General features: G+C 42.9%; 1 protein-coding gene across 1 annotated transcript in view; it reads right to left on the bottom strand.

Moving 5' to 3' along the window:
- Positions 1-23,798, bottom strand: part of igsf9bb (immunoglobulin superfamily, member 9Bb) — a 660,581-nt gene that overhangs the window by 104,514 nt on the left and 532,269 nt on the right. The window contains exons 8-11 of the mRNA XM_080214744.1: positions 16,229-16,371; positions 11,355-11,495; positions 5,994-6,110; positions 670-820 (exon numbers count right to left, since the gene is read on the bottom strand). Of these exons, the coding sequence (XP_080070870.1) occupies positions 670-820; positions 5,994-6,110; positions 11,355-11,495; positions 16,229-16,371 (552 nt within the window). The remainder of the gene's footprint in view (positions 1-669; positions 821-5,993; positions 6,111-11,354; positions 11,496-16,228; positions 16,372-23,798) is intronic.

Here is a 23,798-nt window from a genome sequence, read left to right as displayed (position 1 = left end):
CTGACTTTCCCTTTGTAAACCTCTTCACGGCATGCTTCTCCTTAAAGGAGCACTTTAATACCTCTCTCTTTCACCAAACTTCCGGTCACTGATCCCAAACTTTGTTTCAGTGTCGATATTTGTCAGAATGCACTCCTGCCTTTTGCCTTGGGACGTATTACTCTGTTAAAGATGCTATATAAATGCAAGTTCTTTTCAAATTACAAACATTCTAAAACTGAGACAAGCGGAAGGCATGGAGATGCACGACGTTTAAGTAGAAGCAAATACCCGGCAGACAGGGAGCTAGACATTGAGGAGAAAGTAAAACATTTACTAGCAATTGTATTGCGTGTCAGAGATCCCAAAAATGGTAAAAGGAATAAGTGAATTTTGGTTTTTCAATAAAGCATTTTGGTTTCCTCAAATCCAAGTACAATAAGTAGGAAAGCAAGATCTAAAAGATTAACAGCAATACATTAGAATATACCCAGTTTACTAACAGGACCTATTAAATTGGCCCTAGCACCCGAATTTAATTAGTATTTTTGCCATGACTAATTACATACACAGTTATTCATATAGTCAGAGTTCTCCAACTTATGAAATCAAGTGCAATAGCTCTGTGCCTTGTGATATATGTGAAATAAATATGTAGATCGCAGTCAGGTCATAACTCGTTGTACCTACCGATTACAGTGAGATGTGTGCTGGCAGTGATGCTTGTGACAACATTAGTAGCGACACATTCCCATTGTCCGTGGTCCTCTTTGCTGAGAGCTTTGAATTGCAAGCTGCCACTTGGAAGGATGTTGTGCTTGCTTTTACTGGGCTTCCCTACCTTTAAAGAGTCAACAAACCAAACACACACATATCAGGTCAGTCTGAAAACCCCCGGGTTTCTCAGTTCTTCATGCACGCTCACATGAGTTTCCATTCAGTTTATGTTTTATAATTATGCAGTTGTACACTTGAAAGAGAAAAGTGACTGGCGCATCAGGGTGTCCCGGAAAGACAAATATTTCTGGTATACAGTCAGGTGAAAACAGTGGCCAATTTATGCGGTGTGAGATCCCACATACAATAATGAGACAAATGACCAGGTCAATTGTATTTTAGTGTTGATTGAGGGATAAATGTTGGTCATGAAACCAGGTGAAATCCCAACACTTCTCCAAATAATGTCGCACGTCTACCTGAGAGGACGAATGGAAAATGTGCTGTTAGTTAAATAAAGACATGGAAACACTCAGCACTTCTGGCAATATCTGTGGAGACAGAAATAAAATTAATGTTACGGATTGATGAATTAACTGTAAACAGCCAGAGATGTGGCAGGTTTCATGTATGTATAAGGTGTTGCCAGGTTGGCGAGCCCAGGAGCCGGGGTGAGACCAGGGCCAGGCGATGATGGTGGGGGAGGGGTGGATGTGGGAAGATTGCTGGTGATATTAGATGGGGGAGGGGGGTGTGGGGGAGGTGGGGTGAAGGCTGATATCCGTTGGAGGGGAGGGAGTTCTGTATTTTAGCATTGAGATCGGGGCACTTTGATCTCTGTGGAACTGGCCTTGCTGGTGTTTTAGACCTTAGATCAAGAATGAAGACAGCAGACCACTGGGAACTGCACAGTAGAAGGAGGGCATTGGACTAGAAGTAGAAAGCCACAATTTCATCCCAGTTGTGTGTGCTGATCGCTCAGAGGCAGGAACAGTCAAAGTAGATCCAAACCCACCAACGCCAGCAAGAGAATCAGACCTGCATCCCGAGCAGAACTGATAAGCATCTTAAATCTCAACAAATGTCGAAGTCTCAATGACTTTCTGCTTTCTGAGGCAGATGAACCGGCAGATGGGCTCCGGCAGACATTCAGATTATGCCTCCGAATTTTCACAACCCCGATTACAAAGCTGGTCTCCATTTTACATTGTTGCAGTCTGCACCTTTGTAACTCCTTCATAAAAGAGCCATTTGGGTAGCTTTCTTTATTTCCTTTAAATAGGCAGTGATTTGCAGCTGCCTTGAGCTCACTTGGAATTCAAAGCCAGGTTGGGAAATCACCCGAGGGGGAAGAGGGAAAAATCAGGATGTAAAAATATAAACTACCGTGTGGTGTGTAATTATGCTCCGGCCTCCTGGGGATGCAGAAAACAATATCACACATCTCTTTTGGGTAATTTACAGCCAGGAAGCATTCATGTAATTGTATAAACAACCAGGACACATTTCAACTCTTGGTACGAGAAATTTCAATCTGCTCGTATTCCCCGAAGCCCTTTACATTTGATGGAAAAGTGGTTTTAATGAATCGGAAAAATGATCCCTCCCGGAGGTGAACAATTTGCACTCGTTCTCTCATAATATTGAATGTACCATTCTCTGCTTATTAAGCTTGATTCTCACCAATTCTTGGAAAGAACATTGGGAGTTATCTGCAGTTGACAACTAACATCTTGTCTATCAACGTAAAACTTTAATGGATAACCTCCGTCATATAACATGGAGAAGTTTTGGCCTCTAAACCTAAATTAGTAAGTTAAGCCTGTTGTTATTTTAGGTGGATGGCTTCGAGATGAGTGTAAGAACACTAGAAAGAGGAGCAGTAGTAGGCCTTTACGTTCTTCTGGCCTTTCAATAAGATCATGGCTGATCTTCTACTTTGATTCCACTTTCCCCATGCTATCTCCAGGTTCCCTAATCCTGTTACTGAACAAAAATTGATCAATCTCTGTCTTAAATGTACACAATTCCATAGAGCTTCCATAGTTCTCTAAGGTAGTTAATTCCAAAGATTTACAAATTTTTTAGTGAAAAAATGTCTTCTTATTCCATTCAAATGGCCGAGCTTTTATTCTGAGATTGTGAACCTTAGTTTCAGATTCCCCATTCTCCCAGCACCTACCCTGTCAAGTCCCTTCGGAAATTTCACACAGATCACTTCTCACTCTTTTGAACTCCAGAGAACGTTGGCCCAGTTTATTCAATTTCTCCTCAAAGGACAGCCCCAGGAAGCTAGGTCGGCACACGGGTCAAAGGGATAGAAAGATATGTGAATATGTTGGTGGGGTTAGATGAAGAGGGGTGGGAGGAGGTTCATGTAGAGCTTAAAACCAGCATGCAGCAGTGGGGCTGAATGGCCTGCTCCTTGTGCTGTAATTAGTTTTTGATGCTTCATAATTCTTTTCCCTTCTTTCTTGAACAGCTTGAGCTGTTGAGTTTCAGATTTGCTGAGCACTCAATGGTGCCATGATTGAGTGGTGAGTTTTTGTACGTAGTCCAGGCTGATGTGTCAGTGTAGTAGTGAGAATGCCATTCTTTCAGAGATGCTGATTTTGGAGGAAATGTTAAATTGAGGCCCCATTTGCCTTCTTGGATGAGCAATAAAGAGCCCATGGCACCATGCCATTTGATGATGAGCCGGGGGTAATCTCCCGGTGTCTTGGTGAATACTTGTACCTCAACTAACACCTAAAGCAGGTGACCTCCAAAGCATTAGGAAAGGAGTCATGGATGCAGACTTATGGGCATTGAATTGTCTCTCTCTCTTGGCTATATCATTTTTCTATATTTTTCAGCTGAATTTGTGTTGGTCCCTAAACAATCATCTATCTCATTGCTGTTTGTGGGATCTTGCTGTGTTCAAATTGGTGGCTGTGTTTCCTACATTACAATAGTGACTGCGCCTAAAAATTAAAAAGCGCTTCATTGGTTGTAAAGCGCTTTGAGACATCTGGAGGAAAAGTGCCATATAAATGTGAGGGCGTGATTTTACTGGCTGCTCACGCCACTATCCTGCTGCAGCGAGGTTGGAGAATTTGGCATCCAGCCGAAATCTCTGTTCACTGCAGCGGAATGGGAAAATCCCACCAGCGTGAATGGCCGTAACATTCTGGCCTTAGTCTTTCCTTTACATTGTAGGATTGTCAATTATGGTGGGTCACAAAGTCTCGTCTGATTGAGCCCTTCCCTGACACCCAGACACCTGGCCTTTGCAGCATTTCTTCTGGGTAGTCATGAGGAATAGTGATTGTGTTGACTTTTTCATTCTATCCAAGGATTTTGGAAGGTTAAAGTCTTTTAATTAGTGTCACAAATGGGCTTACATTAATACTGCAATGAAGTTACTGTGAAAATCCTCTCGTTTATACATTCTGGCACCTGTTTGGTTGCACTGCAGCAGCATTTAGCATGGCCAATGCAACTAACCAGCACATCTTTCGGACTGTGGGCAGAAACAGCAACAGCTGGAGAAAATCCACTGAGACACAGGGGAGAACATGCAAACTCCATACAGACAGTGACCCAAGCCGGAAAATTGATACCATTTCCCTGGCACTGTGAGACAGCAGTGTTAACCACAGTGTCATCGTACCTCCCAGTTGTACTAGCACAGTTGCTTGACTGAGATCTATGCAGATTTGAGGATTGGGGCATCGATTTTTAAAAAAAATCTGAATCAAATACATTCAATTATTTGGTAAAACCATGTAGTTAATCAAACTATTTTCTTTGAAATGTATCTTTCGATTATCATTCAAATCAGAAACTTGAAAATCATGATTAAGTGCCTTCATAGCTTTTGTGCTCCAGCAGTTATGGAGTCACAGAGGTTTACAGCATGGAAACAGGCCCTTTGATCCAGATTGATTTTCCCAATGCACTGGGAAAGGAGTAGTGAATGTAGAGTTCTGGGTGTTGAATGGTCTCTTTCTTGGCTATCTTTGTGAAAATAACTCCTTTCAGCCCAATTTGGGTTGGGTATCTGCTCCTGAACTTGTGGTCCCTAAACAATCGCAAATCTAAGATGGAGAGATGCGAGCAGAGATCTATCTGTGAGATACCCAAACATATGAATCCAACTGGTGCTGTGAAATGAACTCAATACACTCTGGTGTACTGTGATGGCACATGGAAGAACTTCCTCTTTTGGGGCAGGTAGTTAAAAAAACTCAAAGAATCCAGCCACATCTCCATCTAAAGGCATTAACAATAGAAGAGTTCAAACATTTGGGCAAACCACAGCAAATATTCCTGTGTAATGTTTATACAATGGAATTCCACCTCTTGTTTGCATCTTGCTCCTTCTTTGAAATCCACAATTTTGGTCTATTGCTCAAATAAAGCTGGTGTTATTGCAAACACTCCCAGGACATCCATCTCCTCTCTCTGTAACTATTGCTAGTTTCCAAATTCATGGACGGCTGAGACACATTTTGTTCAAATTCATGAAAAAGCAGATTTATATTCACAAGATGGAAGAACTAATCACTGCCTGTGAAATGTATCCCTTCAATCAAGTTATGATGTGTTATATGACTTGTTTTCCATTCCAATGATATCTTTTGTTTACAAGAGTTTGTTTTTAAACCTTCATTCAAAAAGGAGCTCAAATCAATCAGTGATAATTTATGAAGTGCAACTTAACCATCAGGTTCTTCCAATTTAGCTTCTACAACAGATGCGGGTTCATTGCAAACATTCAAAATATGAGCTGGACAAGTTATTAGAGGAGGCCGATGCTAATATGATTCATAATGAAGACTCACAACACCAGGTTAAAGTCCAACAGGTTTATATGGAATCATGAGCTTTCGGAGCACTGCTCCTTCAGTAGATGACTGGTTCGTTCGCCTGATGAAGGAGCGGTGCTCCGAAGGCTCGCGATTCCAAATAAACCTGTTAGACTTTAACCTGGTGTTGTCAGACTTCTTACTGTGTGCATCCCAGTCCAACGCCAGCTTCTCCACAACATGATTCATTATGATGCATTGATGTTCCTGAGTAACGTCACTGTTTGGCAATTTTCAGAGAAACTTGGACAGGAATATGGGATGCGATCCAACAATCAATTTTAAAAGATTCGGAATTGTCTAAGATTTTAAAAACAAGATTTGCTTTTTCAGTCATCTAACTTAATGGCCTTGCTTGTGTGTTCTGTAACTACTGTACAAATGGAGGAATGACAAGCTCTGACAGCTTAGTCTGTGTTAGGTAAAAAAAAGCTAAGGTTCAGTTACCTTCCTCCAGGAGATTACTGGGAATGGATCACCTGCAGCAGCACATGGAATGACCAGTTCTCGGCCCGCTTCCTGCCGATATTCCCAGCCTGGTAGCACCGTAAAGTAAGGAGGATCCTGGGAAACAGAAATGGTTTACTGTTATTTTTCAAAGATGTAGTTTTCCTGCGAAATACTGACCTCAGCAACAGTGAGAATAATAATAATGGGCATACAAATTATTCCTAGTTTTTTTAGCTACCTAATATAATTCCCAACCCACAGTTTTTCTGCACTTTTTAGTATTTTTATAAATATAAGCCCATAACTTCCAGGTCTTCCAGCATCACATCCGGGGGTAGGTGCCCTCCAGATACTTCCTACGCGAGCGATTGCCTAGGAATTGCCCAGAAATGATAACTTCCTCAGGGCAATTACATTGGGCTGGGAACCATCTGATAGAAACAATAAAGTTGTTAACTTCAGATGGCTCTACCAGTTTTATCCTGATATTACTTTCAAAGTGTTACAAGGGAAATAAAAAATCCCTTCTAAACACCCAGACCCAGCCTTGTATGGGACCCTCTACACTGACCTCACCCGTCCCCACTATCACCCTTCCACCAAACCCATCTCCAACACCAACCTACCTCTTGGCCTGACGCCCCCTTCTCTGCTCTGGGACAATCCCCCATTACTCACTCTCACCCATCAGAATCACCCATGCCATCAAAGGCAGGATTTTTGTTGGGGGGACTGGTGGAGTGGTGCTAACAGGATGCCGGCCTGCTGTCTCTCAAAAGAGCTTGGAGGCCCCTGCAATGGCTGTTGGGGGCTGAGGCAGGCTGTTTAAAAGGCACATCTCAGTGCATCTGAACTCTGTCCTAGTTACAGTAAAAGTAGCAGGGCCCTCTGGCCCTCAACCCCCATGTTACATGTCCCATCCATGCCACCTCATGTCCCTCCATCCATTCCTATGGCCCCTCATTTTCTCCATATCAATCATTCAGAGAGTTTGGATGATTGACACTTTTATTGGGTTGTAATAAAAGGGAGTCTTTTGTTAAGACAGTGGACAGTTATGAATACATTTCTTCTCTAAAACTTTTTGTCATTAGGGGGTTCATTGGCTCTATACAGAGTGTACTGTGGGTTACTGGGCATGGCTTGGCAAGGAACTATGACATCTGGGATGAATGGAGAGGAGTAGCTTGGCATGGAGGGTATGAGAAGCATTAAAGGGGGTGGGTGGAGGGCTTGAGGGATAGGGTTAGGACCTTTTGAACTTACCTTTCAAAAAGTTTGCTCATGATTCATGACACCTGGAAGATGCTGCAAAGCACAACTCTTTGAAAGACTGGCCCAACTTACTGAAAATTGTGGAAGATTAGGACAGGCTTATCCCCACAAGGAACTGGTCAGGTTCAGAGTGCCTGGTGTGGGCTCGTGACCCGGAACATTCTTAACTCACATTGGTGAAAACTGGAAATCCCAGGAATGGGGCCGGGATTAGAAATGTAGAAAAAGAAGCATGAATAGACCATTTGGACCTTCAAGCATGATCTGCCTTCATTTTGATCATGACTGATCATCAAATTTAATATTCTGATCCCATTTTTCCTCCATATCCCTTGATCTCTTTAGCCCCAAGAACTATATCTAATTTCTTCCTGAAATCACACAACGTTCTGGCCTCAACTATTTTCTGGTTTCCCAGAATCTGGTCCTGGCAACTTCGTCTGCTTTCCCTTTTTCTAACCCATTCCCCCCTTACCCCCACATCTTTATCTGTCACAGCTTACCCTATGTTTTCAACTTCTCTTCCGTTTGGCCATTTACACCTTTTATTCTCTCTATGGACTGCCATTAACAGTTTTCCCCCTTGTTTTTGTGGCTATGACTTATCTTTCATTCCCTCATGCTGCAGTATAAATATCTCCCACTTGCTATGCCTTTTCGCTTTGACAAAGGGTCATCTCAAAGTGTCAGCCCTTTTCTCTCCTTAGAGATGCTGCCAGACCTGCTGAGACTTTCCAGCATTTTCTCTTTTGAACTCAGTGGAGTTTCCCCGACTCCATGAGAATCCACCCCCACCTCTCTAACCCAGAACGGCAACAAAATGACATTTATGTTGCTCCTTTTAAGGCATAAAATGTCCAAACCACTTCACACGTTTGGGCTGGAGTTAAATGCAAGGAGAGGAATTATGAAAGGCGTGAGTGAAGAGGCAGCATTTCAGAAAGCGTTGAATGTGGGAAGGGTTGAAGCAAGGCAGTTTAATAAAAACTGGGTTAGCATCAAAATGTAATGCAGCCGACAGTGTGCTGGTCATTCCCTTTCCGAAGAGAAATCAGTGTAAACAGCCTTCACAAAGCACAGCTGGCTGGATAGCATTTTGCGTCTATCTCCAAAATACAGCCTCACTGAGGGGATTTCATAGGAACATGAACTTGCATAGCAAAAATGATCTTGGATCTACTGTTTACAACCAGAACAGCAAATCGTAGAGGAGGCCATTCAGCCCATCAAGACTGCAGCAACTCTCTGACAAAGCATTCTACCCAGACCCAGCCCCACACTATCCCCCTGTCCCCACATATTTAGCCCACTAGTCCCCTCTAACCTTTGGGCATTAAGGGGCAATTTAGCACAGTGAATCCACCTAAGCGGCACATCTTTAGAGTGTGGGAGGAGACTGGAGCACCCAGAAGAAACCCACGCAGACACGGGAGAATAGGCAAACTTCACGCAGACAATGACTCAAGGCCGGAATTGAACCTGGATCCCTGGCACTGTGAGGCAGCAGTGTTAACCACAGTGCCACCGTGCTGCCCAGTGAAAAATAGAATAAGACAGCAGGAAATTAGTACTTAATTAAAAAATAATAGCCTTTCACATGGACTAAGTAGAAAAAGTATGTGTAACTCGTCTGGAAATTAATCATTTTATACCTGGAAGAACAATCTGCATGATATTCTGCTTATTTCTTGGAAAATGCAAATATCTTTGGAAACGTTACTGATCAACTATTACAGTTTATTTTGTCTGTCCATTGGTCCCTCTGGAGGTGTGCAATACATGTTCTGCTCTAATAGGTCTTTTTGCACCATAGTTGAGGCTTTTTCAAACTTATTACCAGTTACAAGGTAACATTTCTCCTGCAAGGTTCCAGTTGTGGCTTAATCAGGGGCTTGCAAGTGAAGCAAGGCTTTGAAAGGGAAAACTCAAAGAACATGCAAGGCTAATTGATTATAACTGCTTGGTGGTTAAGAGTCCGGCAGTCTATTTTATCAGACTATCCCTCACCCAGGATTACCTTCTGCAGGGCAACATCAAAGCAGCCTGGGATGTGAATGAGCAGGCAGCTCTACATCAGATGTAATATTCATGTCTTTCAAAAACCTACATCTTTTTATTTGGCAGTCTTTCAACTTTTATTGAATTAGATCTCGAAAACTTCTGGTTTTTATTCCATGCATCAGACAGACAAAATGTGCAGGAATATGGAAGATAGAGGATAATTCTTTGATTCTTCCAAACTTCAAGTAAATCTTCACTCATGCATATTTACTGTGCTGCAGTGTCCTGCTGTCCTACCAATTCAGAACTATGGAGTTGCTGATCACTTCCAGTTTAAAAGTTGAGGATAAAGTTGCTAATCATTACTTAACTTACCCTGCTCTTATCTCCTATTCTGGCTGCCACAGCGATATCAAGCATCTTTCCCTTCACCTCAGTCACTTATTTCTCCATCAAAACAATGACTACCTGTCAAAAGTATTTCAGTGGCTGTAAAGTGTTTTTTGAGATGTTTGGTGGTTGTGAAACAGATGATGTAAATGTAATTTTTTTCTATTGTATTTTCTTTCAACTTTAAAAAAAAACAGAATCTCTACAGTGCAGGAAGAGGCCATTCAGCCCATTGAACCTATATTGATAACTATCCCTCCCAGGCCCTATCATATTTATCCTGCCAATCCCCCTGACACTAAGAGGCAATTTAGCATAACCAATACACCTAACCTGCACAACTGGGAGGAAACCAGAGCACTCGGAGGAAACCCACGCAGACACGAGGAGAATGTGCAAACTCTACACAGATGGTCACCCGAGACTGGAATTGAACCTGGGTCCCTGGCATTGTGAAGTAGCAGTGCTAACTACCAATGCCACCCAAAAGCTGTTTCTTTTTCTAAAATACAAGCTTATCCACCATTTATTGTAAACCAGTTCAAAGGTGTGATGCAAAGGAATCAATTGACAATTTGACAACTTTTGACTTACAATGGACAAACAAAGAATTACGTTTTCTTAAAATCTTTCAGCAATGTGACACATAATGCTTATGGTCAAATACATGCATATTGCTTTGGAGCTTTATTCAATTTTGGAGGGCAACTGAGAACCACCAAACAAGTTTACACCAACAGCAGCAGCTGAGAGCAGCAGGTTTTAATGCTAATCAATGTCACTCCACACGTTGTTATGATTGTTTTACATAATAGTGGCTTTGTTCTAACCGGGACTGTTCTGCTCACAAATATTAGCTCCTTTGAGTTTTGGGGTGTACAATACAGCTTGCTATACATTGTAAATACATAATAATTGCGGCAAAGACAGCACCACAGAGGAGCATATGGACTGATTACTCTGTGTTTGCGGGAGTTTACACTGAGCTATACTCTAGAAAGAGTATTAAACATGGTTAGTGTCCAATGCATTATTTTTCATTTGGTTCTTTAAGCTTTACAATAAGATAAACTGGGTAATAAAATGAAGCATTATAAATATTGAACATAACTGTTTTGATAGAGGATCCTATAAATTTTAATAATTTTTCAAGTATGCGACTGTAGTTAGGCGGCATGATGGTACATGATTGCTGCCTCACAGTTCCAGGGATCTGGTTTCAATCCCTGCCATGGGAGACTGTCTAGTGGAGTTTGCACATTCTCCCTGTGAAAGCATGGGTTTCCTCCAGGTGCTCCAGTTTCTTCCCACAGTCCAAAGATGTGTAGGTTAGCTGGATTGGCTATGCTAAATTGCCCTTTGGTATTCCAAGAAGTGTAGGTTACATTGATTAGTCATGGTAAATGTGTGGGGTTAGAGGGGAAGGGCGGGGGAGAGCCTGGGTGAGATGTCCTTTCAGAGAGTTGGTGCAGACTTGATGGGCTGCATGGCCTCTTCTGCACTGTAAAAAATCTATAATATCTTTCAACAGCCTGGCTTCCAAGTAATAAAGACTTGTCATTTCATAGGGATCCAGAATTTGGAGCTTTCATTTTAATTCAACTAATGGACACCACAGGAGGCTGACAGGATCTAAAAAGACTTTACTTCATGAAGCTTCAGATGAGAATGGATTAGTCAGTTTGAGCTTACCTTAAGCACCAGTCGAGCAGGGGTAGATTGTCCCATGGTACCTAGAGTGTTGTAAGGCATGCAGGTGTAAGTGCCAAGAGCTTCTTCTGTAGCTTCTTCCAGCGTAATGGTCCCATCGTTTAGCAAATTCCAACCTCGATACTGCCGGAAAAGGTTACCATAAATGATATGAATGAACCAACTTAGATACAACCAGAATATTCTAATAAAGCAGTATATTGGAAAGTCTCTTATAATGATGTTGTATCAGATACAATAATGTTACCTGGTGCAGCCAAAACATTGTTCTTCTTTGACCCAATCTCAGGAGAGAAAGGGAAAGAGCTGTACCCGATTTAAATCTCAATTAACTTGTGCGAAAAATATTCCTCTGACCACTGGCAATCACCAATGTATTTATTTAATGTTTACAAAAATGCAATTCAGATTGAAATTCCAGTCTAGAGATGCAATCCAACTGTAGAGAAAGTAAGAGTCTCTATCTTACCATCATTTTTGGGCATGGGTTTGAATATAGAAAAGCAAAAGTAGAAACGACTTAAAATTTTAAAAAAAGCCATTTTTATGTCGGATTGCAGTTCTGCAACCATTGTTTTCCAGTCAGTACATTTTGCAAAATGCCCACTGATGTGATATGATTGCCTGGTTGGATCATTGCCAGAGCACTGATCCCAAGATGCAGCGAGTGGAAGCATCTGCTTGTACAGGGCAACACTCTGTCCTTATTTGTGATGACTGCTTTACTTCAGCTCAGTACAATAAGAGAAGGAAAAACAAACTCTTTGGAATCTTTAACAGTTGGCAAAATGCCACTTCTGATTCCCTTTTACAACCATGTACAACATGAGATGTAGACTGCAAGAACATCCATCAGTGTTCATTTGTACTCCAATAAAAAGAGATTAATGAAATAAACTGCTGTGATTCAAATCTGAGTGGGTTCCAAAAACACTGAAGAACTGATGAATATTTTATAATCGTTAAAGCGTCAACCAAGTTTATTAATTGTGTGTGATGTGGGGCAGCATGGCAGCACATTGGTTCACACTGCCTCTCAGTGCCAGGGACCCGCGTTCAATTCCAGCCTCGGTTCACTGTCTGCGTGGAGTTTGTATGTTCTCCTCGTGTCTGCGTGGGTTTCTGCTGGATGTTCTGGTTTTCTCCCACACTTCAAAGATGTGCAGGTTAGGTGGATTGGTCATACTCAATTGCCCCTTGATGTCAGGGGCATTAGCAGAATAAATATGTAGGGTTATAGGGATGGGGCCTGGGTGGGATTGTTTTCAGTGCAAGTGCGATGGGTTGAATGGCCTCCTTCTAAACTGGAGGGATTCTAGGATTTAGATAAGTATTAAGGAATATGAATGTTCTGAATAATGTAGGTGACTAAAAGTAACATAATATATTTCATAGAAGCATAGAATCCCTTCAGGAAGCGGCCATTTGGCCCATCGAATCAGCACTGACCACAAATCCCACTCAGGTCCTATCCCTGTAATCCCACATATTTACCCTGCTAATCCCTATGGCACGAAGGGTCAATTTAGCATGGCCAATCCACCTAACCTGCACATCTTTGGACTATGAGAGGAAAGCCACACAATGCTCCTCCTTTGCTATCCTCATATCTTTGTAATACATTTAACTATTTATAAAATGGTTTCTCAATAACTTTAAGCAATATTGCAATGTCTTACTTGCTGCTGTCTGTTAGTTACAGATCAGATTTAAGTCTCTGTGAGTTGGATCCTGTCAGCATAGAAGGTCAGGTTTTCACTTTGCAAACTAATGAACCTGGATTCAAGTATTGGAGTACCTGACACGAACATGTGCCAGTTACACTTGGCATGTGAGCTGTTGCTTTTCAATCAGGTAACAGATGCTTTTTGGGAGAAAATAATCTAATCTGGAGGGGGAAGATTGGCATACATCACTTTGCATTAAGACAAATTCTTTCAGACAATGTGGCAATGTTCCTAATATTCTGCAGAAATCTGCAGTTTAAATGTGCTAAACAAAATTCAGTTTCCCATCAGAAACATGTAAGAATGGATCATGTTCCTGATCTGTAGCTCCTGCTCGCTGTATCTCTCTTCCCGATTCTCCTGCTCCTTCCTGTGCACTGTTTCCTCCCTCCAACCCTTCTGCTCCTTCCTACTCACTGCTTCTCCTCCTCCAACCCTTCTGCTCACTGCTTCCCTCCCTCTGACCCTCCTGCCTCTTTCTGCTCACTGCATCCCCCCATCTGATCCTCCTGCTCCTTCCTGCTCACTGTTTCCCTCCCTCTGACCCTCCTGCCTCTTTCTGCTCACTGCATCCTCCCTCTGATCCTCCTGCTCACTTCTTCCCTCTCCTGATCCTCCTGCCTCTTTCTGCTCACTGCATCCTTCACTCTGATCCTCCTGCTCCTTCCTGCTTGCTGCTTCCCTCCCTCTGACCCTCCTGCCTCTTTCTGCTCACTGCATCCGTCCGTCTGACCCTCATATTCTTTCCTGCTCACTGCTTCCCTCTCCCGACCCTCCTGCTTGCTGCTTCCCTCCCTCTCTTGTGCACTCCCTCCCTCTTGCCACCCCTCTCCTAAGCCCTTGATCACAGCCAGGCTTCGAGAGAGGGGTGGTGGGCAAGACAGTGAGCGGGAAGTAGTGAGGATTCAGGATCGGGAAATGGCAAGTGGGAGGGAGGAAGTGAATGGGTGAGGATGGGAAGGTCGAGGTAAGGAAGCGGTGACGGGAGAGAGAGAGAACAACAGTGAGCAGGAGGGTCAGCAGCAGGGAAGGATTGAGCAGGAAGGAGCTGGAGGGTCGGGGAGAGATTATGGGAACTTCATCTTTTGAGTGGGAAATGGTGTGGGAGAGGAATTTGTAAGATTGGGAGAGGGAATCTGCGAACTGGAGGGTCATGGGACGGAGTGGCAAGTGGGAGGGTTGGGGGAGATGATGAGCAAAGTGGTGTGTTTTATAAAAAAGCAACATCTGTAGTAAATGTGCTAAAATTAAAAATGAAACAGAGCTATTCAGAGAACTACCCAATCTATAAACTTTGTAAATAAAAATGTACTGTTATAACACCCATTAAACAGAGCATACCTGTACTCAGGAGATAATGTTACATAAAGTTTAACATTCCTGTCTCAGTGCTATCTACAGTTGTAAAAGGGGCTGCAATTAAATGTTGACAAATTTACAATAGGAGTGCCAATAGGTGGAACTTCATAATATAATTTGAAATGAAATACTTCAACCCACGCAGCACATTTAATATTTAATAGAAGTCATAGCCTGTTAGCTGAGAGATCCTGCTGAGAATTAAATAATCTGGGGTTAAAAGTAAACCATCAGTATTGGTTTAAATGCTTTGGGAATCAGAATGAGAATTTAAGGAAAACAGACTGAACTGCAATGTAGTTTTCTCCACTTGGACGTCAGTTCGGGACCACCATCACTCAGCTTCAACCTTGTCATTAACCCTTTCCCTCTCATCTTTGACTCTGAGAGTATTGCCTGTCACTGGGGTACATTTTAAACTGCAACAGCAATGACCCTCTGACACTTTGTCCAAGTAGCTACTCTTCAATGTAAGTGTTGGTAGAGAATGTCTACAGGCTAATTACATCTGGTGGGCATCACAGCTGAGACACTTCCTAGCCATAATCAGATATCCATACTCACATACTTTGCAGCAGAAGTTGCTGTTTATTCCTCTCACCAGCCCCATAGGAAGGATGGTTGCAACAGACTAAATTCTTGGCAAGTTGGGATCAGTGCCGATAGGGTCCTGTAGCTGTCTGGTTAGTGTGATTAGTGATCACACTGGATGCCCCTATTATACACCACTTTCCCACAGAATATGATTTTGATCAATATGTACTTGGCATTTGATCCTGGTTTAGAATAATAGGACCAAAAGTCACGAGACTCTGCAGCTAGCAATCACCCTTACTCAATGGGAGAATGAATGGGGGATGAGACCACAATTCTGCAGCATCGATAGGGACCAGGGCTAATCAAATCAGGTATCAAGAGGCTTTGCATCAACACTGCCATCTCACAATTACTTCCAGTAGCTTTGACCGAGTTGCATCAGCATTTCATGGCAGCGTCAGCCACATGCTTTTGGCAAATGATCACAATTCCAACCAATGCCTTGCTGCAGAATCAACTATTGCAACAAGCTACACCAGAGAGTTGGGGAATGTACCTGAATTCCTCATATCATGCCCAATTTCCCGACTTTGATCTTGAATAGTTTCCAAAGAGGGGCAAATACTTCCCCACAGGATGAGGGAAGAGGAAATGAACTATGGAATCAATAGTTCTGTTGTAACAAAAGTTGAGAGAATCCTATCTCCAAATATAATTTCCTCACTTTATTCTTCTGGAGAGCAGGAAAAAGAGACGAAACAACAATGGGTGCAAATTCACCAATATTCTATCATGGAGTAGGCTATAAATTGTGTGAGACTCATGGGTATAGAACGATAGGTCAGAATTGGCCTGTACTATATTATGAGCACTATTGCTTTAATATATGAGGGAAGATATGTTTTTGTGCAATCTTAGTATTCTTATTTCCAGCAATTATTGATTTATTTACTTATACAATTTCAAATGCCTGGTTTTTGGAATCAAAGCAAAATGCCATCAGATCCCAAGTAAACATGATAAAAGGCATCCAACCCACACACAGATAAAAGCAAAATACTGTGGATGTTGGAATCTGAAACATAATCAGAAAATGCTGGAAAATCTCAGCAACGTTGTTTCTATTCTCCCTCCGCAGATGCTGTCAGACCTGCTGAGATTTACCAGCATTTCCTGTTCCTGATCTAGCCCCTCACAATCTGGTCTTTACTGTCCGTCGATCCTACATTTTACCTTTTCAATCCTTAGTGGTCGTCCATCTTTGGTCCACTTGACTTGTGTTACAGGTGGGTCCGCATCCACTGGGCACTTGATATATCCAGGCATCCCAACAGGCAGATAAAAGATGGGAGGCATGTTGACAACTCGTGCTGGATCTGGCAACGAATGAACAAGCTGGGGTCAAAGCTTAATTTGAGTGCCCAATCAGCAGCCTTCCAATGTCATGATCAGATTGATCCTATTGTAGGTGTACTTTGCTGTGTACAGGGGAAAACATACCCAAATGTGTTTTTGCTTTGTCCCTACCAGTGTAAATACAGAAAAATGATGGACTCAGATGTTTATAAGTATAATATTCACACTTACACTGTATTTCACTTTCTTCAGCCACATATATACAAACATTTCCCTAATTACTATTAGTTTTTTGCACCCATTCATGGGACATGGGTGTCCCTGACTGACCAGCATTTATTGTCCAACTATAGTTGTCCTTGGAGGGTAGCTAAGAATCAACCACAATGCTATAGGTCACATGTAGGCCAGACCAGGTAAGAACAGCAAATTTCTTTCCTTAAAGGGCATAAGTGAACGAGATGCATTTTCTGACAATCCACAATGGTTTCATGGTCATCAGTAGATTCTTAATTCCAGATTTTTTTAATGGAATTACAATTTCACCATCTGCCACAGTGGGATTCGAACCCGGGTCCCCAGAACATTGGCTGAGTTTGTGGATTAATAGCCTACTGATAATATCACTAAGCCATCGCCTCCCCAGGATGTGTACTATTGAGGGACTTGTCAAAAAAGACACAGGTAAAACTTTAGAAACTGTGCTTGCTGTGAGACAGATTAGCATTTGTTGTACATTGCGAATGTGTGGGAGGGAGTATTTGTAAGTAAGGATTAGAAACTTTGGCCAAATTATTCCATCAAACCATTGTAACAGATTACAACTGGAAATCTATTACTGTGATTCAATTATAATCTTCATGTTTAGAAGCATTTGTGCCTTAATATCTGTGGGGTTAGTGATGTCAGAGACAGCTATGTAAAGTGGTAGTTGTGGGCAATACCAGGAGTAATGAATCCAAACTCACTGGTGAGTTGTGGAACTGAGTGAAATAGGTCTAATGCCTTCTTTTAATATCTTGCTTGACTTCAATGGAAAAATAAATGGAATGAAAATTAAAACAAGTTTTGCATCTGATTCCGCCTGTCTTCCAATGGGTGGATTAGGTTAATTCATTTTACACTGTCTTTGGTGTTCCCTGCTTATTTTCCAACAGCATGCATTGGGTATCATTGTATTGAGATGTTTCAATGAAATGGCTCATTCCAATTTGATCTGATGATTTGTCTAGTTCTGCAAATTATGCAATATATTTGCAAAAATGCCAACCAGAACCCCACTTCCAGAAATGTCCTACCTGTTGCATGAGTTTGAGGTTTTTATAACAAGCCACTGGGAAAAGAAACAGCAGCTCTAACAACTAGCTTATCACATTAGATTTGTGCACCCCTAACCTAATATGAACCAGGAGGCTAGTGGCTCAAAGTCAGGTTTTTTTTATTCATTTTGGGACCTGGGTGTTGCTAGCTGGCCAGCATTTATTGCCCATCCCCAGTTGCCCGAGGGCAGTTGAGATTGCTGTGGCTCTGGAGTCACATGGTAAGGAAGGCAGATTTCATTCCCTAAAGGACATTAGTGAACGAGATGGTTTTCCAACAATCAACAATGATCATCCAATAGATTCTTAATTCCAAATATTTTTTATTGAAGTTAAATTCCACTATCCGCTGTGGCGGGATTCGAACTCAGATCCCCAGGACATTTGCTAAGTTTCTGGAATAATAATCTAGCAATAATAACATTAGCCATCATTTAGGTGTGTTCAGAATCAGTTGCATGTATTTCACATTAGCCATGTATAACTAGCACATTGCTGTAATGATTGTCTCCTACAACCTGATCAGCTACCTTGGGGACTCGGAGGGGAAGCTTTCCAGAAATAGGCCATGGATTTCTATTGCTCCTCCTTGGAGTTACAATGATCAGAGACTGGGGACTAAGGTGTTTGAGCTAGTGCCATCTAACAGAGTGTGTAATGCTGGGCCTGATGGTCTTTTCACACCTTTCTCCCATTGTTGCCCCAGCTTTGATGCGGTCAACCACAAGGAGTGGATGTGGGAGCTTCCTGGTGTGCACAGAGTTCACCATTCGGTAAACTGAGTGATTGGGGTTAAGATCTGACTAATCTGATGATGGAAAACGAAACTGTGCAGTTCAGCAACCATAATCATCATGTCAACCTCTGGCACAATCACGTGATATCTTTGAAGGGAAGAATAACTCAAGGGGAGGAGTCCTCAAGGCGTTGCTTTCTCCTCCTTCCACACTCCCTCCTGTTTTAAGTTGCAGGACATTTCATCATAGAATCCATATATTGCAGAAGGAGGCCATTTGGCCCATCAAGCCTGCGCTGACAACAATCCCACCCATATCCTATTCCCACAACCCCATGTATTTACCCTACTAGTCTTCCTGACATTAAGGGGGAATTTAGCATGGCCAACCAACTGAACCCGCACATCTTTGGAGTTTGGGAGGAAACTGGAGGAATCCATGCAGACATGGGGAGAACATGCAAACTCCACACAGTGGCCCGAGACTGGAACTGATCACGGGTCCCTAGCACTGTGAGGCAGCAGTGCTAACCACTGTGCCACCGTGCCACCCTCATCACGGTACATCTTATTTTGGAAGAGTTCAGTACAACTGAAAGCAGAAAGAACTCTCCAATTAGGCCAAATGTATCTGGAAAACTGCCAGTTTTCTTTCAGTTATTACTGTCCACTACAGAGAATGGAAGAAGAGGAACACAAAATCTGAGATTGCAGAAAACTGAAACACAGAGTCATAAGTTAATGATGCCAGATGAGGAGAAACAGAGATGCTTAATCAACAAAACTCGGCTTTGAGCGGGGCTGGGGGGGGGGCAAAGCTCCAAGTCCCTGGCTTGGATGCCAGCCAAACTACTCTTTAATTTTTTTAGCTCCCTGCTGCGAGCAAGTAATGAGATTACAGCAAATTCAGCAGTCAGTACTACTGTCTCTGCCCCTCATATCCATCCAATTTAGAGCAAATGTTAAAGCTAATAAGATTTATTTATATTCTGCACTACTAAGAAATGTAATTACTTTTGTGAGCCAGACAGCTATACCACATTCAAAATATTCAGCAACTAATAATCAATGCAACCTTATTTTCAAACTGAGGTTTGAGGATCACTCTACTGAACAGTGGATTGTAGGATCTTGATACTGGTAATTGCATAGTACAAGTACAACGAGCAAGGAAAAGTAGACTGAAGAGGAAGTGAAATGGCTGTGATAAGAATAGGGACAAAATTAGTGAATTGAGAAGTGTTGAATGAGATTTTGGGGTGACACGGTGGCACAGTGGTTAGCACAGCTGCCTCACAGTGCCAGAGACTTGGGTTCAATTTGAGCCTTGGGTGACTGTGTGGAGTCTGCATGTTCTCTCCATGTCTGCATGGGTTTCCTCCGGATGCTCCGGTTTCCTTCCACAGTCCAAAGATGTGCGGGTTAGGTGGATTGGCCATGCTAAATTGCCCCTTTGTATCTAGGGGACTAGCAAGGGTAAATACGTGGGGTTACAGTGATAGGGCCTGGATGGGATTGCGGTCTTGATGGGCCAAATGGCCCCCTTCTGCACCGTAGGTATTCTATGATTCCATGAAATGTGACTGGGCTCTTAGTCTTCATTCTTCTTTATTTCAAGAGGAATGAGTTGTCAATCCTTTCTTTTTATTTATGCCACAAATTTCTGGTATCATCTTTCTAATCTTCTCTCACACTCTCCAATGCCTCAATATAAGCCTATTCCCACCCGAGAGGCTGGAAACATAGCATTGAGCTGGCCATTGACATGCGCTGATCTGTCAGCGTCGAGATTGGTGCATGCCTGTCTCCTGATCACTGGCCAACCCTACAACCTCGTGTTGCTGGCCATGTGACCCCGACCCCCCCCCCCCCCCCCCCGCTGCTACCCAATGGCTGGGCTCCTGGATGTGTCCGGGCCAGCCCTGACCTCAACTCACACACCCCACTGCTTGATCTCCCGCCCCCACTGCAGTCCCAATTTCCTGATGCCCCCCAGTGCAGTCCTGACCGTCCAACAGGCTGAACCTCCCTCCTGATGGCCAGCCCCAATCACTGGCCTCCCTCCCTCTGTCACTGACAGAGACCACCCCCCTCTCCCCACCGATCTCCCTGCAGAGGCCCTGCTCCCTATAGGCCTCGCACACCCTGGCCATGCCCCCTTGGTGCTGCCTGATGCCCAATGGGCAGTGCCAAGGTGCTTCTGGGCACTGCCAGTTTGCTCTTTGGGCAGTGCCAAGGGCACCACCCCCCTTACCACTGACCTACTGGGGGCCTCCATGGTCCCACTTCACTCCAGTGGGGTTTACAACAGCTCCCCACTAGCAGGGAGCTGCTGGTCCAACCCCACTGGAGTGAAACACTCCTGGCAGCATGGAGAGGCTACCAGGCCTGGAGACTTCAGTCCCAGGTCCTCTAGCGATATTCAAATGAGTATTAGAATAATTTAGTCAGCTCTGTTTCGATTCCTGGCATGGAGCTGATAACAGCGCAAATCTGGGGCCAGAGACACGTGCCCATCAGGAAATCTGCTACACGGTCTCCGCTTGAGTCTCCCAGGAGAATCACCCCCCTCATGCTGACCCAAGCCAAATTCAAAGTGCAAAACTTGTGATTTAGGCTTACTTCATAAAATACTTTGGAGTTTCTGATCTAAATTAGAACACGTACCAGAATTCAAATGTTCATTTCTTTTGGTCAGATAAACTTGAGACCAACTTCTACCTTGCTTTTATGCACAAGTCATCTCAGGCTAGTGTCAGCAAGCTGTGTCTATGTAGTTCCAAAGCCTACAATTAAATTGCAAGCAGATAATGTAACAGCTTGCTTTAACAGCAAACTTGGCAACTTATTAAAACCCAGTGTAACAATCGTTCAAATGAACAGAAGGTCACATTTAAATTTATGCTCCATCTAGTCTTCGGCTCTGTAATTAATCTGGAATAAAAATAGTGATTACAAATCCACTAGATTGTCATAAACATCCATCCGGTTCACTAATGTGCTTCAGGGAAGGCAGTCTACAATCCTCACCTGGACTGGCTTACATACGACTCCAGTCCCACAGCAGTGTGACTGATCCTTAACTCCCCTCTGAAATGACCTAGCAAGACACTCAAATTATATCAAACCACCATGAAAAAGTCTAACATGAATAAACCTGAAGGGTGATACTGGCATTGAACTAGGCACTGACAAGAGAAGGGGCAAATCTCAACATCGTCATGGGAAACAAGGGCAAGTGACTGAAGTGTTAGTGGGTGAAAACTTTGGGACCAATGACCATAATTCTATTAGTTTTAAAATAGTTGTGGAAAAGGATAAACCTGGTTTACAAGTTAAAGTTCTAAACTGGGACAAGGCCAATTCTGACGGTATTAGGAACTTTCAAAAATTGATTGGGGGAAGCTGTTCACAGGTAAAGGAACATCTGGCAAGTGAGAAGCTTTCAAAAGCAAGATAACGGGAGTTCAGGGCCAGCATGTTCCGATCAATGTGAAGGGCAAGACTGGCAGGTGTAAACACTGGATGACTAGAAATATTGAGGCTCTGGTCAATAAAAAGAAGCAAACATATGTCCGTATAGGCAGCTGGGGTCAGGTGAATCCCTTGAAGACTATAGGGGGTGTAAGAATATGCAGGAGTACAAAAGAGAAGTCAGGAGGGCAAAAAGGGGGCATGACACAGTTTTTACAGATAAGGTGAAGGAGTATCCAAAGGGATTGTATAAGTATATTAAGTGCAAAAGAGTAAGTAGGAACAGAACAGGGCCCTTTAAAGATCAATGAGGTTGTTTATGTGTAGAGCCACAGGAGATGGGTGAGATCCTAAACGGATATTTCTTGTCAGTATTTACCATGGAGAAAGACATGGAAGCTAGGGAACTCAGGGAAGTAAATAGTGATATCTTGAAAAGTGTCCACATTATAGAGGAGATGTTGGAGACCTTTAATTGCATAATGGTAGATAAATCCCCAAGATCTGATCAAGTGTACCCCAGGACATTGTAGGAAGCTAGCAAACAGACTGTGGGGTCCCTAGGGAAGATATTTGTATTATTGACAGCCATGGATGAAGTGCCAGAAGACAGGAGGGAGGCAAATGGTGTGCTGTTATTGAAGAAAGGCAGAAGGGAAAAGCCAGGGAATGACAGGCTGGTGATCCTAACATCACTGATGGGTAAGTTGTTGGAGGGGATAATGAAAGACAGGATCTTTACGCATTTGGAAAGGCAAGGACTAATTAGGCATAGTCAGCATGACTTTATTATGGGGTGAATGGGATCCAAGGTTATGGGGAGAAAGCAGGATTAGGCTATTGAGTTGGACAATCAGCCATGATCGTGATGAATGGTGGAGCAGGCTCGAAGGGCCAATGGCCTCCTCCTGCTCTTCCATGTATTAATGTTTGTGTATGGGAAATCATGTCTTACAAATTTGATACAATTTTTTGAAGGGGTGATCAAGAAAATCGAAGAGAGCAGTACGATAGATGTTGTCTGCATGGACTTTAGCAAGGCCTTCAACAAGATACCACATGGTAGACTGGTCAGTAAGCTTACAGCACATGGGACCCAGGGAGAACTAATCAATTGAATACAAAATTGGCTTGCTGGTAGGAGACAGAGAGTGGTGGTAAAGGGTTGTTTTCAGACTGAAGGCTTGTGACCAGCAGTATGCCACAGAGATTGGTGCTAGATCCATGATTGTTAATAATTTTTATAAACAATTTGGCTGAGAATATAGGATGAATGGTTAGTAAGTTTGTGGGTGGTATAGCAGAAAGTGAAGAAGATTATCTAAGACTACAACAAGATCTTGATCAACTAGGCCGGTGGGTCAAGGAATGGCAAAAGGAGTTTAGTTCAGATAAATGCAACGTATTGCATTTCGGCAAGACAAACCAGGGCAGGAGTTACACAGTTACTGGGGAGTGTTATTGAACAGAGAGACCTAGGGGTGCATAGTTTCTTGAAAGTAGGTCACAGGTAGACAGGGAGGTGAAGAAGGCGGTTGGCACAGTTTCCTTCATTGGTCAAAGCATCGAGGACAGGAGTTGGGATGTTATGTTACAACTGCATAAGACATTGGTAAGGCCACATTTGGAATATGGCATACAATTCTGGTCATCCTGCTATAGGAAGAATGTTACTAAACTAGAAAGGGTGCAAAAATAAATTCATAAGGATGTTACCAGGACTGGAAGGTTTCAATTATAAGGAGAGGCTGGATAGGATGGGACTTCTTTCCCTGGAGCATTGGAGGATGAGGAGTCACCTTATAGAGGTTTATAAAATCATGAGTAGCAAAGATCTGGTGAATTGCCAAGGTCTTTTCCCCTAGGTAGAGGGGTTCAAAACTCTTCTAGGTTTAAGGTGAGAGGAGAAAGATTTAAA

This window comes from Carcharhinus amblyrhynchos, chromosome 29, assembly GCF_965287045.1.
Source record: "Carcharhinus amblyrhynchos chromosome 29, sCarAmb.v2.hapA, whole genome shotgun sequence".
Lineage (NCBI taxonomy): Eukaryota > Metazoa > Chordata > Chondrichthyes > Carcharhiniformes > Carcharhinidae > Carcharhinus > Carcharhinus amblyrhynchos.
Note: the sequence above shows the minus strand (reverse complement) of the source record. Positions and strands in the feature narration are given on the sequence as shown.